The sequence below is a fragment of the Lolium rigidum genome, chromosome 1 (genome assembly GCF_022539505.1).
Source record: "Lolium rigidum isolate FL_2022 chromosome 1, APGP_CSIRO_Lrig_0.1, whole genome shotgun sequence".
NCBI lineage: Eukaryota > Viridiplantae > Streptophyta > Magnoliopsida > Poales > Poaceae > Lolium > Lolium rigidum.
The window spans coordinates 18319191-18333354 of NC_061508.1; the positions used below are offsets into that span (position 1 = coordinate 18319191).

A 14164-nucleotide genomic window follows, 5' to 3' on the forward strand; every position below is an offset into this window, starting at 1 on the left:
AGATTGCCGCTAAGTCTCGGCAATGTCATCCGCGGTCCTCGTCCGCCGCGCGCGCTCGCGTTCCCCGCCCGGACGCTTCGATCCGTCGCGCCGCACGCGCCCGCGGGTGGAGGAAGAGCCCGCGGTGGCTCGCGTCGACATGGCGTCCGCGCTGCCCGACGACATGCTGCTGGAGGTCTTCAAGCGGCTGCTGCCCCCGACGGGCGTCGTCCGCTGCGCGGCGGTGTGCCGAAGCTGGCGCCGCGTCGTCTCCCGCGCGGGCAGTGGCACCTTCCCCGACCCGCCTCGGCATCTCGGGTTCTTCCGCAACTACGGCCCGTCCGCGCTGCCCCCGTTCGTCCACACCGCAGGCGTCACCCTCAACCTCGGGTTCCTCCCCGTATCGCGCGTCATCCTCATCGACTCCCGCGGCCACCGCCTCCTCCTGCGCGAGCTCTGTGCCGGGTTCAAGACGGAGCTTAAGCTCCTCGTTTGCAATCCACTGCAGAAGACGTTCGCGCGGCTGCCGCCCCTCCCCATCGGTGGGCACTTGGTGGCCTGCTGCGCCGTCGTTCCGGGGCAAGGAGCCGAGTTCCGTGTCGTCGTCGTGCTCGTCGGTGCCACCTCGCCCAACTTCTACGTCTTCATCTACTCTTCTGCTTCCTCTGCCTGGGAGGTTGCCACCGGCACGCTGAAGCGGCGCTTGACCCCACACCAAGGCCCGTCCGTCGTCATCGGTGACTTCGTGTACCGGCTGGACTGCGAGGAGAAGTACATCATGGCCGTCAACACGACCAAGATGACGATCTCCGTGCTGTCAATCCCCCGCGCCGGGATGCGCCTGTATACGGGCAACAATTGGATCGGCAAGACCGAGGACAGCCGTCTCTGCTTCTTCGCGATCCGGGAGCCGCTGATTATGGTGAGGTGGGTACTCGAAGCGCCGCGGAAATGGACGCCCCAGGAGCCGGTGGCACTGCGACCGCTGATGAACCCGGCCACGGTTGGGGACCTCCACGGCTTGAAGCTCTCGGCGAGGATCGCTGACCAGCTGATGCACGGGTGCAAACTTGTGAGCTTCGGTGGGTTCTGCGAGGCCAGCGGGACATTGTTCCTCATCATGGCTGACCGGGTGGTTTCGCTTGACCTCAAGACGTTCAGGATGGAGAGGCTATGGCTCAACGACGATGAGTGGCGCCCCCTTGGCGATGTGTTCCCGTACGAGATGGTGGCTTGGCCTCCGGCCATCAAGGATTCTATCTGGTGATGGGCAATTAAGCAGTGTGTGGGAGCGCTGTATCCTGATTACTGTAGAGTGTGTTTTGGTGGTGTCACTGAAAAGGGAATTTGGGGGGAAATCTCGTTGCGTCCGCACCCCATTTTTGTTGCGACACTTCCAAATTTTCAAAAAATACAAAATAAAATTCTAGACATACATTGTGTTGTATCTTGTGCATTTGTGAAGTTTTATCCAAAAATATGTCAATACGCGCATCTCGTTGTACACAGATGACGTGGTTTTGTTCGCCAAGGAAAATGAATCAGAGCTGCAGGCGGTTAAGGAGATTCTGGAGTTGTTTAGAGAAGCTTCGGGCCTGAAAGTGAACTATTTCAAGACAACCGCCACAGTTATTCAAGGGAATGAGGAGAGCAGGACTAGAGTTCAGGAAACATGGGACACTGAGAGGAATAGACTAGCCTTCCTTGTAGGTTGACGGACCCTGCCTCAAAACCGTCAAAGTGGATCCTTGTAATCAACCTTCTTCCTCTTAATACAATGACGCGCAGATCTCCTGCGGGTTCTCGAAAAAAAAGAGTTCAGGAAACCTTGCAATGTGAGCTGGCGGAATTTCCCTTAAAATATCTTGGGTTACAGTTAGCCCTAAGACCTCTTACAAAGGCCTCAGTGGCAAACTTTACTTGACGGGATGATCAAATGGATCCCGGCATGGCAGAGAGGCATGATTGCGAGGTCCGGGCGACTGATCCTTATAAAATCTATGGTCACGGCGCGATCGATTCATCAATTCTTCGCTGCGGAGGCGTCGTACTGGATGTTGGAGGAGCTGGATAGGTGGCTTTGCGCCTTCTTTTGGGTGGACAAAGACAAAGTGAACGGCGGGAAGTGCTTGGTGGCATGGGACCAGGTTTGTAAACCAACAAGCTTTGGCAGTCTAGGGGTTAAGAATTTACGACTTTAGGGTTTGGCCTTGCGTGCTAGGTGGGAGTGGCTTCAGCGCACGGGAGGGTTTGGTTTTGGAAGGATATATGGATCTTGGGTTTTACGATGGCGGAGATTGCTCCGGAGGTGTTGGGTTCAGTTGACACCAACCTTGGTGAACAGCAGATGGAAAGACGATATCGGAGAAAATATGTCGGAGGAGGGATGTGTGCAATGTTTCATGCTTTGGCTTCTTGTTAGAAGTATCGATCGGAATGAAGGGCAACCAGCCAAGTTCTTTTGGAAGGGGACATCGTCAGGAAGGTACTCGGCAAAGTGAACATATAACCTGTTGTGTTAGGGCGGCATTAGGTTCAGCTTGGCGGCGCCGATATGGCGCTCCTTTGCTCCGCTCAAGTGCGGGATTTTCAGTTGGCTGGCTATTAGGTTCAGGCTTTGGACCTCGAACCGAAGAGCGTGCCATGGGCTGCAGGCCTAACCTGATGCCTGCGCTACCTCTCTGCGGGAGGAGGACAATGTCGACCACGTTCTGGTCAGATGTTGAACTAGCGGAACCGCATGGAGGAAGCACTATGGAGGAATGGTGGTTACACACGAGAGGTTTGGTGCCGAGAGGGGACAGGAGGAAATTCGATACACTTGTGATTGCAACTTCATGGTTGATCTGGAAGCAGAGAAACGCGAGAGTCTTTGGTAACCGGAGAGAACTATGTGATGTGTTAGACCTGGTGGATAGAATCCATGATGAGTTTATGATTTGGCTAAGTGCGAGAGCCGGTGGGAGGGAGGGGGAGTGAAAACCTAGAGAGAGAGTAGGCCTTAGGTGAGGCGTGGAGTGGTGTTGAGTGGAGTTAGGTTAACCTGGTTGTGTGCAATCTGGCTTAACTTCTTGTACCTGTTGTTCTTCCCTTCTATAAAAATATGGCATGTATTTTGCATGCTCTCGAAAAAAAAAACCTCAACCACAGCCAGAGGGGGAGCTCAGCATCCACTGCGTGTGACATAGCGTCCGTGGGACTGGGAATAATTTGGAGTGTCTTGCGGGTGAAGAAACTAAGCAGGAGTGAGTCCTTGGTTCCTTTGCCTTGCGGGAGAAGAAAGAAATGGATGGTCGTAGGAGAATAAAAGGGCTTCCTCCCGATCAGCTTCATCCGATACAAAGAAACCTTTAACTGGCTTCTTAATCTCCATCATCGCCTGCTCGATTGATCGCGCTAGTTCATGCATGGGCCATCGCCGGAAAGAAGCCATGGGATCCTCCGTTGCCAGCGGCAAGTTCTTCTTCCGTCTACCTACTTCCATACCATAACATAACCAAACTGTTTGTTCATGTATGAGTGTTCAGGATTTCGTTGGGGCATCGGCGTCTGCATAGCGACCTGGTTGATGGGTCCTAGGACTGTCAGGGTCGTCGCTGAAGCTCAACCTGTTGCTGCTGCTGCTGCTCAAACCTCCTCTCCACCTCCGGTCGACGGTGCCTGCCACCTGCACAAGCAAGCCTTAGACGATGTGCGTATATATCCGGCTCGCTTCATTCCGGATTGCATCTCGAGCTTTAATTTCAACTCATCTCACGACCTAGTACTCCAGTTCTAGGGATTAGTAGTAATTATCCCTAACTTCGCTATAAGCATAATTGCAGTGCCTCAATCACGAGGGGAGTGATATCAGCAAGTGCCAGTTCTACATGGACCTGCTCAATGAGTGCCGCCGTAAATCCAACAGCGCCGCTGCGGTTGCCTCACCGCCTGTCTCCACTTGATGACAACCCTCCAAGAGTGTCATCGCCTCATTGGGAAGAGCCAGTAGGTGTGATCTGTGCTATGCGAAGCAGTGGTAAAGTAGGATCACGAGATTAGCTAGCGTGGCAACGTCCAAGTTCAAAACTAAAATCACAAGTATTCTGGCACTCTACAAAAGAAAGCTCAGACTGGAACTCCAGATGTAGCTTGGAGTGCATAAATATTTTCCTCAAGAGGGTGCTTAAACCACTCTTCAGAGGCATATATCCTTATAATAAATGTAACAATGTACTATTATCTCTGTTCCGAAATATATACTTCTTTTGCAGCATTAACAGAGGTAATAACATAGTGGAACCATAGTTTGTTTGGATATTAACAGAGATTATATAATCTGAGTAATTACCTTACATCTTTTGCGGCATTAACAGAGAGGAGCGATCGTCACAGCGTACTCCTATTACTTAGGTTCAGTATGCAAGTAGCATACATACAAAACAAATATGATCCAACCTTTTCATAAGATTAACAAAGATTCTGCGAAATCAGCAATTTGCCACTTGTTCCCTAGATCCTCATACCACAGAAATAAGGACACCGCAGTCAGAGCACATCGAATTAAAAGTTTGATTTCAACAAGCAAAACATGTGCAGTTCATTCCGCCAACCACAGACAGAACACTGGTACAACTGAAAAGCAGATCATTTCAAACAGAGTGCTTCACGCCCATGGACGACTCCCATGGTGTGCGGAAGCAGCCGATAAACAGAAACAAATGTCAGGCTAAATTTCAGTATACATCCTGGCGTTACAGAATTTGCAGAAGAAAAAACGCAAAAGAAGAATTGAAGCATCCTGCTGTCTCTTATTGAGATGAACAAAAAGAGGGATGCTAATCAATTAATCCACACAGATGGAATCAACCAGCTTGGAAGTCTCCTCGCCAACTTCCACGTTTTCGATCTTCAGACGGTGCCGCATCCCGGGGAATTTCTTCCCAGCCGCCGCGTATGTTCGTACAAGCGGTTCAAACACCACCGTCCCCAGATCTTTCTGCACCTTCTTGAGCACATCGACGAACTGCTCAGCTCCATCTACGTCTTTCTTCTTCTCAAAGTAACCCATCAAGGTCTCGGTCACGTCACGTGGCGGCACCCAGATCCTACCACTGCTGTGCCCCTTCTTGATCGCACGGTCAGCGCACCAGTGAGCATTCTTGAGATCCCCTTCCTTGAGATAGTGCTCCATGAAAATCTCCCACGTCTTGGCGTTAAGCCTTCCTCCACGCATCTTGGCACGCTTCTTGAGAGCAATTGCCTTGTCAAGCATACCCTCTGAGATGTATGCCTTGATCAGAGCATTGGCAACCCGGATGTCATATTTGGGGTGTTTCAGGTCAAGCTCCTCTGTTCCCTTCTCCTTGGTTCCCTTAACATCAGAATCATTGTTGGATGCGTTAGTTGTAGATTCTTCGCCCAACTTAGAAGCTTCAGTTGTCACAGCATCAGTTGCTTTAGTCTTGGGTGGACGGATGTACCGGGCTTCCCACTCTTTGAAACAGGCCTCAGCAGCAGGCAGATCCTTCAAGTTCGCCAGAACTTGAATCATGTTGAGATAGCTCATGTTTGCCTTTCTAGGATTATTCCGCTTCAATGACCGCCAAACACGATGAACTTCCACTAAATTTTTCGTTCGCCCATACAATGTGATGAGGAACTGGTAGGCTTCAAGGTCATTGCCAGTGTTCCGCTTCTCTAGTGCCTTCAGAGCAGCTTCTGCCTTCTCAGTCAACCCAGCATCAACGTATATGGAAGCCAGGTTACTGTATGTTGTCCAATCAGGAGCAACACGTCCATCCCTTGCCATCTCTTCAATCACCCTCTCGACCCCTGATATGTCTTGACGAGCTGCAAGTGACCTCATCCAAACATTATAAGTGTAGACATCTGGTGATACATCCTCTGCCTTCATGGCCTGGATGATGCCGGGGACCTTTTCAGGTTGGTTGACCTTAGTGTACAGTGTCATAAAGCTGTTGTAGGACATGGCAGTGAAAGCAAAGTTGAGCTCCCTCATTTTTTCCATAAGGGCCAGGGCCTTCTCAATCATTAAATCCTTGCAGTAACAATTGAGAAGAGCTCCATATGTGAGATGAGTTTTAGAAGTTTCTGGGAGATCCATGAAGTACTTCTCAGCAGCAGCTATGCCTCTAGACTTAGCAACAAGATCCAGGCGGATTGCTTGATCACCGACTGTAGGATTCATGCCTCTTCTGCTCATAACTTCAGTAAGCTGCAGAAATGAACAATAGAAGGGGTTAAAGAACAACTACATGCAGATATGCAACATTCAAAATTATATAATGATCTCCATCTGGAGCATGCTATAAGCATTTTATGCTCTGATTCACTTGACACAGGCACAAATTATCATAGTGAATCAATGAATACATTAAAAAAACTACTTTAGCAAAGTCATTCACAAAAATGAGCAGGGAAAAGAAAAAAAAAATTACTTCACTTAGTGCTGCTCGAGGTAAAATAAGAAAGGAAATACAATGAAAGTCCATCAATGCAAGTCTTTTATGCTCACATAGTAGTAACATGAATAAGAGGGAAGCCATTCTCGCAACAGCATTTACACACACATTAGTTTTTAGCATGCTACTGCTAGTTTGGACTTTGGGGGTGGGGATTCAGCTAGACCAAACATAAATCTGTGAATGGTTTTAGCATAAACCGGGTTACATGGTTTAGTTTCTCGTTTTGGGTTTAATTGGTTTGGCTGGGAATGGCTGAGTCCGTCCTACAGTTTGGATTAGTTATGGGTCTTTTAATAGTTACAGGTAGAACTGACCAGGACCTCAGGTTAAGGCCCGTTTTTTCAGATGGGTCTGAGCAGTTTTCTTTTAAGTTCAAGGCCTAGGCAAGAAAGCAGCAGTTTGATTTGGTTCGTGTTAGACTTATGAGCCCTCTGCATGTCGCGTGCATCAGTTGTGCTGCCATAAATATTGACTAGCTCATTGGAGAAACGAACTTGCTTTGTGCTGCTAATCATAGGCCACTAGGACGTAACTAGCTAGCTATCTAGCAGAGCAAGCTTTACTACTACGTGCAAGTCAACATGCCTTGGCTAATAGCATCAGGCAGGAAACAACTCTCGGCGAGTAATACATCGCCTCGAGTTGATCAGCAAGAAAGGCGGAGCGAGACCTGCGACAGCAGTTTCAACAGAAAACTAGGAAGTTTGACACATAGTTTGTTAAGTGGTTTGGTTTTGGTTTGGGTGGACGATGTATACAGGTTGCTTTAGTTTAAGTTGTGCAGGGCGGCCAGGGGTGTGGTTTAGCTGTGGTTCTGAACTGCATGTTGATTGGGTATGGTTCTTGTTCAGTTTAGTTATAGGACCATTGCCAGGCTTAACAAGCATTAGAAAAAGCCCATGAAGCAAAAGTACTATAGTCAAGTGTCATGCAGTCATGGTAATATTTTGAATGCCATTGCATGCTTCTGACAGACCACGCCACAATGCACATATTACTAGTCCTTTGAATGGACACCATTTGCATGATTTCTGTTCTGTTATGTGGCAACAACTGGTCTATAATGTCAAATATATGGTCTAACTTAAAAGGTAACGAAAAGGACAAAGAGAGGGAGAAGTCTTTAAAAATCATGCAGCAGAAACATTACCTACACTACAGCACACCAAAACTCAAACAAATGTGCTCTCAAATAAAACTAAAACAAATTTCTAGCTAAACCATTTGGCATTGCTAGAAAAGCCAGATGCCGAGCTAGGCCATTACCTCAGGGTGGTCAACTCTAGGTGCAACTAACGCAAGAAAATGCCAAAAGCAAGGTTCACATCAAGTATGCAAAAGGTGCAGCGAAGAGATTATTTACACAGCTCATCGCGATAAGCATACTAAAAAATTAGCTACGGTATACTAAGTGCTAATAGGTATGAGAAAATTTGAAAATTTAAAACATAAAAACTAACTTGTGAGGACATAGTACGTAAACTCCAAGAAAGATTAATATAAGATTAAATATGCATAAGAAGTTCAGTAACTTACAAATGATACCAAGAGAAATGAGAGTATAGGTTGCCGTGACCATTCATGGTGACAGGTAACAAAGTATATGCAACCATCAGCATGCATATTCAGAATGAGGAAGTACCAAGAATAAACAAGAAGACTAAGAACCTAATTGTGTAAGAGATGGTCCAACTTTTTTGTAAGTCATACAGAGAAGCTAAAGGTGATTCATAAACCGCAGATGAAGCATTATCAATACAGTGAAACACGCTGATGAACAGACCAGCAGTAACACAGAAATGGTGGCCTTCCAGCAGTGAAATGGGACTAAGCCTGTGGACAATTAACCATCTGGACCAACCAAAGTCTGCGATCCAGCATTTGCCGTATTTCAGAAGCCTATACTGTAAGTCCATCAAAATATAAGCAAACATGACGCAAAAGACACGATTTTATAAGTCTTATACACCACTCAGCACTATATTCCACAACTGAACCAGTGGGTAGAGAGGGAGACATAAGTGAAAGACGCCTACAAGGGTATTTTCATTTCACCATTTCTGAGACTCTATCATCGTTTGCACTCGGCAATTTGACAAAGGTGTCGCAGTAGCACATGGATAAAACATCAAGACGATCTTCAGGTCTAGAGATCAAACACGCAATACAGATAATCGAATCGAAGCCTTCCACTGGGGCTAAACAACTCAGTAGGCCTGCGAAGCAAATTCGCAATACAAATCTTGATCTAGCACAAGGTGTACTCCCTTCCACGATCATACTACCGCCACCAGATCTAGCCTACCACACTAATGGCACCACGAAGCACAGCTCTGACGATAAAGGGATCGGGAAGGGATGAGGCGGAAATGGTTTGACCTTGAGGGCCGGGCGGTAGAGCTCCTGCCGCCGGAGCCGGCGGACGCAGACGCCGACCTCCCACTTGAAGGCGCGCTTCCGGCTGTCGAGGAAGCCATCCACCTCCTCCCGCACCGCCTGCGGCGTCGAGCCCCGCCGGAACAGCCGCTTGTACAGCGCCTCCTCCACGTAGTACTTGGTCGACCGCTTCGCCAGGTCCTTCGCCCGCGTCGCCATCTCCGCCGCCTCGCGTCGCCGGCGGCTCCTCGGTCGGGGGTTTTCAGGGTTTTGGCGGCGCGAGGAGGGTCTCACCTCCCACTCTACTAGCTCGGTCGTTCCGGGCTCGTTGGGCCTGGGCTTCCCCAACCCGTCGCAGCTTCGGGCCCATTGGGCCAGCCGTGGGCTTCAAGTGATCTATCTTCCCCGTCAGCCGAGGGCAAATCGGTAACTGAAAAAAAGGAGAGCTGTGAGGAGAGAGAGGCGACGTCGCCGGCGACCGGAGGGGCGATGAGCCGGAAGGAGGCGGCGGCGGAGGATGCAGGAGGAGGGGAGGGGTCGTCGCGCTCGGAGGGCGGCGGGGAGCTGGCGGAGACGCTGGCGCGGCGGCGGCTGTACCGGGAGGTGACGCTGGCGCTGCGGGCGGGGCTGCGGGACGCCAGGGCGGAGTTCTCCTTCCTCCGCGCGCGGGGGCTCCGCAGCCTCCTGGGCTTCCTCCGCGCCACCGCCTCCGCGCCCGGCGACTCGCAGCTGCTCCTCTTCCGCCACTCCCAGTCCATACCCGATCTCCAAGGTAACCGCGATCTCCCCGCGCGCCCACTTGCCGGTGATGTGATGTGATCCACCCAATGCGAAAAAAGAGCCACGATATTGAGGGTTCTTGGTTTCTCCTGCTTGCGTGGTGATGGAATCAATGCGGTGGGATAACCAGTGGGAGCTTGTATGGGATCATTTCAGAATGCTGTGGCTGTTTAGTAACAGTGGATAACCAGTGAGAGCATCGAGGCAACTCTTGTTAGAATTTAAATGCGTTAGGCTTCGGGTGATTTTGGCGGGTGCGGCTGGTTAGATTGCGCGACTTGGAGACCACGATCTCCCCGCCCATATCGGTTAATCTCACGCAATGCGAAAACGCTCATAATATTGGGATTCGGGGTTTGTTCTTGACAATTGGTGATATCAAGCCAATACAAGAACAAGTGGGTATTTGGATGGAATTAATGGAGGATGCTTTTCGCTGTCTCGTAACAATGGCTACAATGCGATGACCAGCGCGAACATTGGGGAACCTCTTGTTAGAATTAAAATTAAAGAGACCCGGTGGAAGAATCCCTGGCTTATTGATTGTGAGTACGACCTGGTATTGCGAGCGCGGAGGCTCGAACCCAGGTGGGCAGGCACACATCAGCCTGTGCATACCATCCAGGCTACGCCACGGTTCTCACCTCTTGTTAGAATGTAACCCTACTATCAGCGCAAGTTTGGCTGGTGCAGTTAGTAGAAATACATGATTCAGTATTAGTTATAATTATCTCAAATAAGTTCATTATCTGTCATTCATGGTATTTGGACTCATAGCTGGGTGCTAGATTGGACTTGGCTTGTTATGAATGAAAAATAATCTTGCTGACATGGGTGCATGGCTGCTAGAGGGTTATCCCTCAAACATCATGGTGTGCCTAGCAGCAGTGGAGCTTGACAAAAAACTTAGGGCGGGCTAAGAAAAAAATTTGGGGAGAAAACAGTATGGAACGGTGAGCTTGGACAGAACTAATTTTGTTTTACTACTGAAAAATCATTGGTAGAAGGAAAATGTTTGTAGGCAGGGCGGGCCATGGCACGGGTTTGCTTCAATGAAGCTCCGCTAGTGCCTAGTGGTCCCTAGGGAGAAAGTTATCCCAATGCCTACATTTTTAAGGCACAAAAACAAATAAACACAACTTAGAAACTACCAACATGGACTTCTGACACTTGGGTTGGCAATTGAATGACTCGGGCCTCTTGACAAATATGCCCTTCTCATTTCATCTCTAATTTTTGGGATACCATATTCATCAATTTGTCTCCGCATACCGAGAACCACAATTGCATTAGCAAGATTAAGTATCCGGGGAACACAAGCTTCACGAGTTCCCTAGAACAACAACAACAACCACAATAACAACATCAAAGCCTTTTTCCCAAGCAAGTTAGGGTAGGCTAGATATGAAACCCAACGGAAACATAAGGAAACCAAAACAAGGAGAGAAAAAAACAAGTAAACTAAGATTCCGGCACATGGATTGCTGATTTCCATGCGATCCTATCAAGAGCTAAATCTTAGGGACATTCCAATCGCTCGAGTCTCTTTTTACCGCCTCCGCCCATGTCAACTTTGGTCACCCTCTGCCCCTCCTTGTATTTTCTTAACTGGTGCTTCTAGAGGCCTTCACGAGTCTCCTACAACATGAAATTTGTATACTGAAATTAAATTCTAGTTCTTGTGCCTCCCTGCCTTGTTCTAACAAAATGAGCAGAGATAAATCAATTCCAAAAGAAAATTGGGAGGAATTAGTACCTTCTGCTGGTGCTTGGCGTTCTCCCGTCTCCATTTGCGGTACGTAAACACGCCAGCGTCAGCACCAATACTGGCAGTCGGGCCTTTCCAGTTGCACTTACCAAATCAGGCCCATGGCCCATCTTTCCATCCTCCTTCCTCTCAATCATGTACCATTTCGTCCCTGCCAAAAAAAGCTTTGCTGGCTCCTCTAGTGGCGCGTCGCGCCTGTGCCACCACATCCTTGGAGCGGGAGATGTAGGGAGGGTACCCTGCTCCACAACAGGGGTGCTGGGGCGTCCGCCCCTGCTCGCCCCGGTGGTAGCGCCGCCCCTGGCCTTAGTGATGTTTCCCCCAAACATGTATGTCACCAAGCTTGTTAGATCTTACTTTTATTTAGAAATTGTTCGCTCCCAGCCTCAGCTTGGGACACTCGATCATTCCAATGTACTTCAAATTTTGGAACAAACTGGTCTATAGTTCCTTATTTTGAATCGTAAAATCTGATATTGGATTTCTTAGAATCTTGTGGTCACGAGCATCTACTGTAGCTTGTTTCGAGATAACCTTTTTTTGTCGTTTGAGCCTTGCTGTAGTTTTTTGGCATGTAACGTTACCATTCAGTGTTTTAAGATGAACATGCATTTATCTGATATGTATGTGGGCACCTGAGTAAGTAGCGATTACTGACACGCTTATGTTCTGTGACAGTTATTACTGTTCTCTTTCAGAATTCATTGCATCAGGCAAAGGAAGATCCTGTTGTGTCATTGGATCATATATTTGGAGTCGAGCCAATCAAGATTACCAGCCCCCCAACTGATTCTGAAATTGCTCTAGCTCTTAGAGTTTTGGAAGGCTGTTGCCTTTTGTATAGCCGATGCACTGCTCTGGCTCACAAGTACAAGGCTGTGAAGGTATCTGCCACTCTTTTGTTCTGAAGGTTTACTACTATTGTGTTTGGTAATTTGGTTCTTCTAAATGCAGTTAACGACTTCAGTTTGTGTAGGTACTCTTGAATATATTAGCCAGCAGAGGTCCAACTGAGCAAGGGGTTTGTTTGGATGCTCTGATATCATTGATGTTGGATTCACCTTCAAATCAAATTGTAAGATCTATGTCTTTACCTGAATGTGTGTTATGGTCGTCTTAAATCTTGTATACGAAGATGTTTCCTTAAGATATATGATGAGTTTTCTGAATGTATGAGATAATTTGCAAATGCAAGCTTGCAGATAGCTCTGACATGATTGAAATGGCCGAATCTTTTATTTTGACATGTTACTTCCATTCAAAGGACTTATAGTGTGTCTTTCACTGACGTGCCAGTAGGTTTAAGTACTCCATCTGGTTCAAACTAATTGCCCAAAAATGGATGTATCTAGACATGTTTTAGTGTGTAGATACATCCATTTTTAGGCAATTAGTTTGAACCGGAGGCAGTATTAAATTTTGCTTCAGAACATGATTAATATTTGCTGTGAGTTTGCTTAAGAATAAAGAAGGACATAACATAACATTAATAAGTCGTCAATCTTGATTATTTCTGGTTGCTGCGGTTATTTTTCTCTTCAGCAGATGTGTAGGAGTACCTTATATATCTACTTCCTTCTGTAGGAGTTTGAGGAATGCAGTGGACTTGAAAAGGTTGCTGAGCTTTTGAAGGACAACCAAGTGGAAGAGCACATAAGGCAAGGATTGTTCCCAGAAGTGTTTTTAATATATATTTCAAATATCAATGCATGGCCAACAATTTAACCAAAGTTATTGTCCAAGTCGCATGTGAATTATATAGTTACTAATACATTTCAGTCGTGCGATTGATCTGTGTCTATATCATCAATAACTTGAAAGAATAATAAACTCGCGAAATGAAAAGGTGTAAATTGTGATTTGGTACCTTAGTGGTAAAAATGCTCACTGCAAAACTATCCCTGAAGAGTAGCAGTTGTTAACCTCTGATCGGCTCATTCCTTAATTGTACTACATCCAACTTAATGCTGAGACATAATGGTGCACAGTGAAATGTTGACATGAGCAACTAAATAGCATGCAATCCCAGTTTTGCATTTCCCTTGCGAAGCTCTTGGTCTCCAGCTCTTTCCTTATTATAAACAGTATAAATTGTATATATTTGTTTCTCCAATGTGCGAAAAGTACAAATTATGCCTTATATTTATTAATTTCCAATACAAAGCTCTAGCCTCTACTGGAAACAGTATTTATTGCATTTTTCTCCAGAGTTGTTTATGGTTGTTGGCTTGACTAATTTATTTTGACCATTTGGCGTTTGAATGCCAGGTTGAAATGTGGTGAGTTTCTACTGCTACTCATCGGACATGTTTATGCCAAGGAAAACACTCCCATACACGATCAGATGCGGAATCTACTTGGGGAGCAGTGTGCGTCGCTCATATGGGCAGCAAGCCGGTTCGGATCCACCCTGGACCCGGAGCAGAGGCAGATGGCCTTGCAAATACAAGCGAGGAGAGTTGTTGAATCCTTGGAGCCCTACTAGGACAATCGCAGGAATGTGTTCCATGTCTCTGGTCTCAGTTGCATGCTTCATTCTTCCCCCCGCGCGCATAAAAGGGGTGCACCCTCAGTTTTGTTGTCCATCACAAGGCCTCCTGTCCTTCTTTTCCTGTGTAAAGCAGCTAATTTTTATGTTTGTTGTTGGTATGAGTTTGAAAATGCCGTATTTGTTTCATGTATGTTGCAAAGATTGTCCTATTTAGCTTTGTGTTTAAGACCGTGGACTGTATAGGGAGATGGGTCTGGGTTAAAAAGTTTGAATAGCTTATCTGGTTCAGTTTGAAGGCGTTGA

General features: G+C 47.4%; 3 protein-coding genes across 3 annotated transcripts; 2 read left to right on the forward strand and 1 right to left on the reverse strand.

Moving 5' to 3' along the window:
- Window positions 1–22: 22 nt before the first annotated feature.
- Window positions 23–1246, forward strand: LOC124704745. The gene has a single exon (XM_047237008.1). The coding sequence runs from the start codon at window positions 23–25 to the stop codon at window positions 1244–1246; it is 1224 nt and encodes a 407-aa protein (XP_047092964.1).
- Window positions 1247–4528: 3282 nt separating this feature from the next.
- On the reverse strand, window positions 4529–9057 carry LOC124685003 (pentatricopeptide repeat-containing protein At1g60770). Its single transcript, XM_047219272.1, has 2 exons — window positions 8826–9057; window positions 4529–6196 (listed from the first exon to the last, which is right to left on the reverse strand). The coding sequence occupies exons 1-2, from the start codon at window positions 9039–9041 to the stop codon at window positions 4805–4807; spliced, it is 1608 nt and encodes a 535-aa protein (XP_047075228.1). The 5' UTR covers window positions 9042–9057; the 3' UTR covers window positions 4529–4804.
- Window positions 9058–9311: 254 nt separating this feature from the next.
- Window positions 9312–13901, forward strand: LOC124685006. Its single transcript, XM_047219275.1, has 5 exons — window positions 9312–9594; window positions 12049–12254; window positions 12347–12445; window positions 12955–13028; window positions 13639–13901. The coding sequence occupies exons 1-5, from the start codon at window positions 9312–9314 to the stop codon at window positions 13853–13855; spliced, it is 879 nt and encodes a 292-aa protein (XP_047075231.1). The 3' UTR covers window positions 13856–13901.
- Window positions 13902–14164: the final 263 nt, after the last annotated feature.

Coding starts and splice junctions, on each gene's coding strand:
- LOC124685003 (XM_047219272.1), bottom strand. CDS start 9,041: ATGGCGACGCGGGCGAAGGACCTGGCGAAGCGGTCGACCAAGTACTAC. Junction 6,197..8,825: donor TCTACCGCCCGGCCCTCAAG/GTCAAACCATTT, acceptor TCATTTCTGCAG/CTTACTGAAGTTATGAGCAG.
- LOC124704745 (XM_047237008.1), top strand. CDS start 23: ATGTCATCCGCGGTCCTCGTCCGCCGCGCGCGCTCGCGTTCCCCGCCC.
- LOC124685006 (XM_047219275.1), top strand. CDS start 9,312: ATGAGCCGGAAGGAGGCGGCGGCGGAGGATGCAGGAGGAGGGGAGGGG. Junction 9,595..12,048: donor GTCCATACCCGATCTCCAAG/GTAACCGCGATC, acceptor GTTCTGTGACAG/TTATTACTGTTCTCTTTCAG. Junction 12,255..12,346: donor ACAAGTACAAGGCTGTGAAG/GTATCTGCCACT, acceptor CAGTTTGTGTAG/GTACTCTTGAATATATTAGC.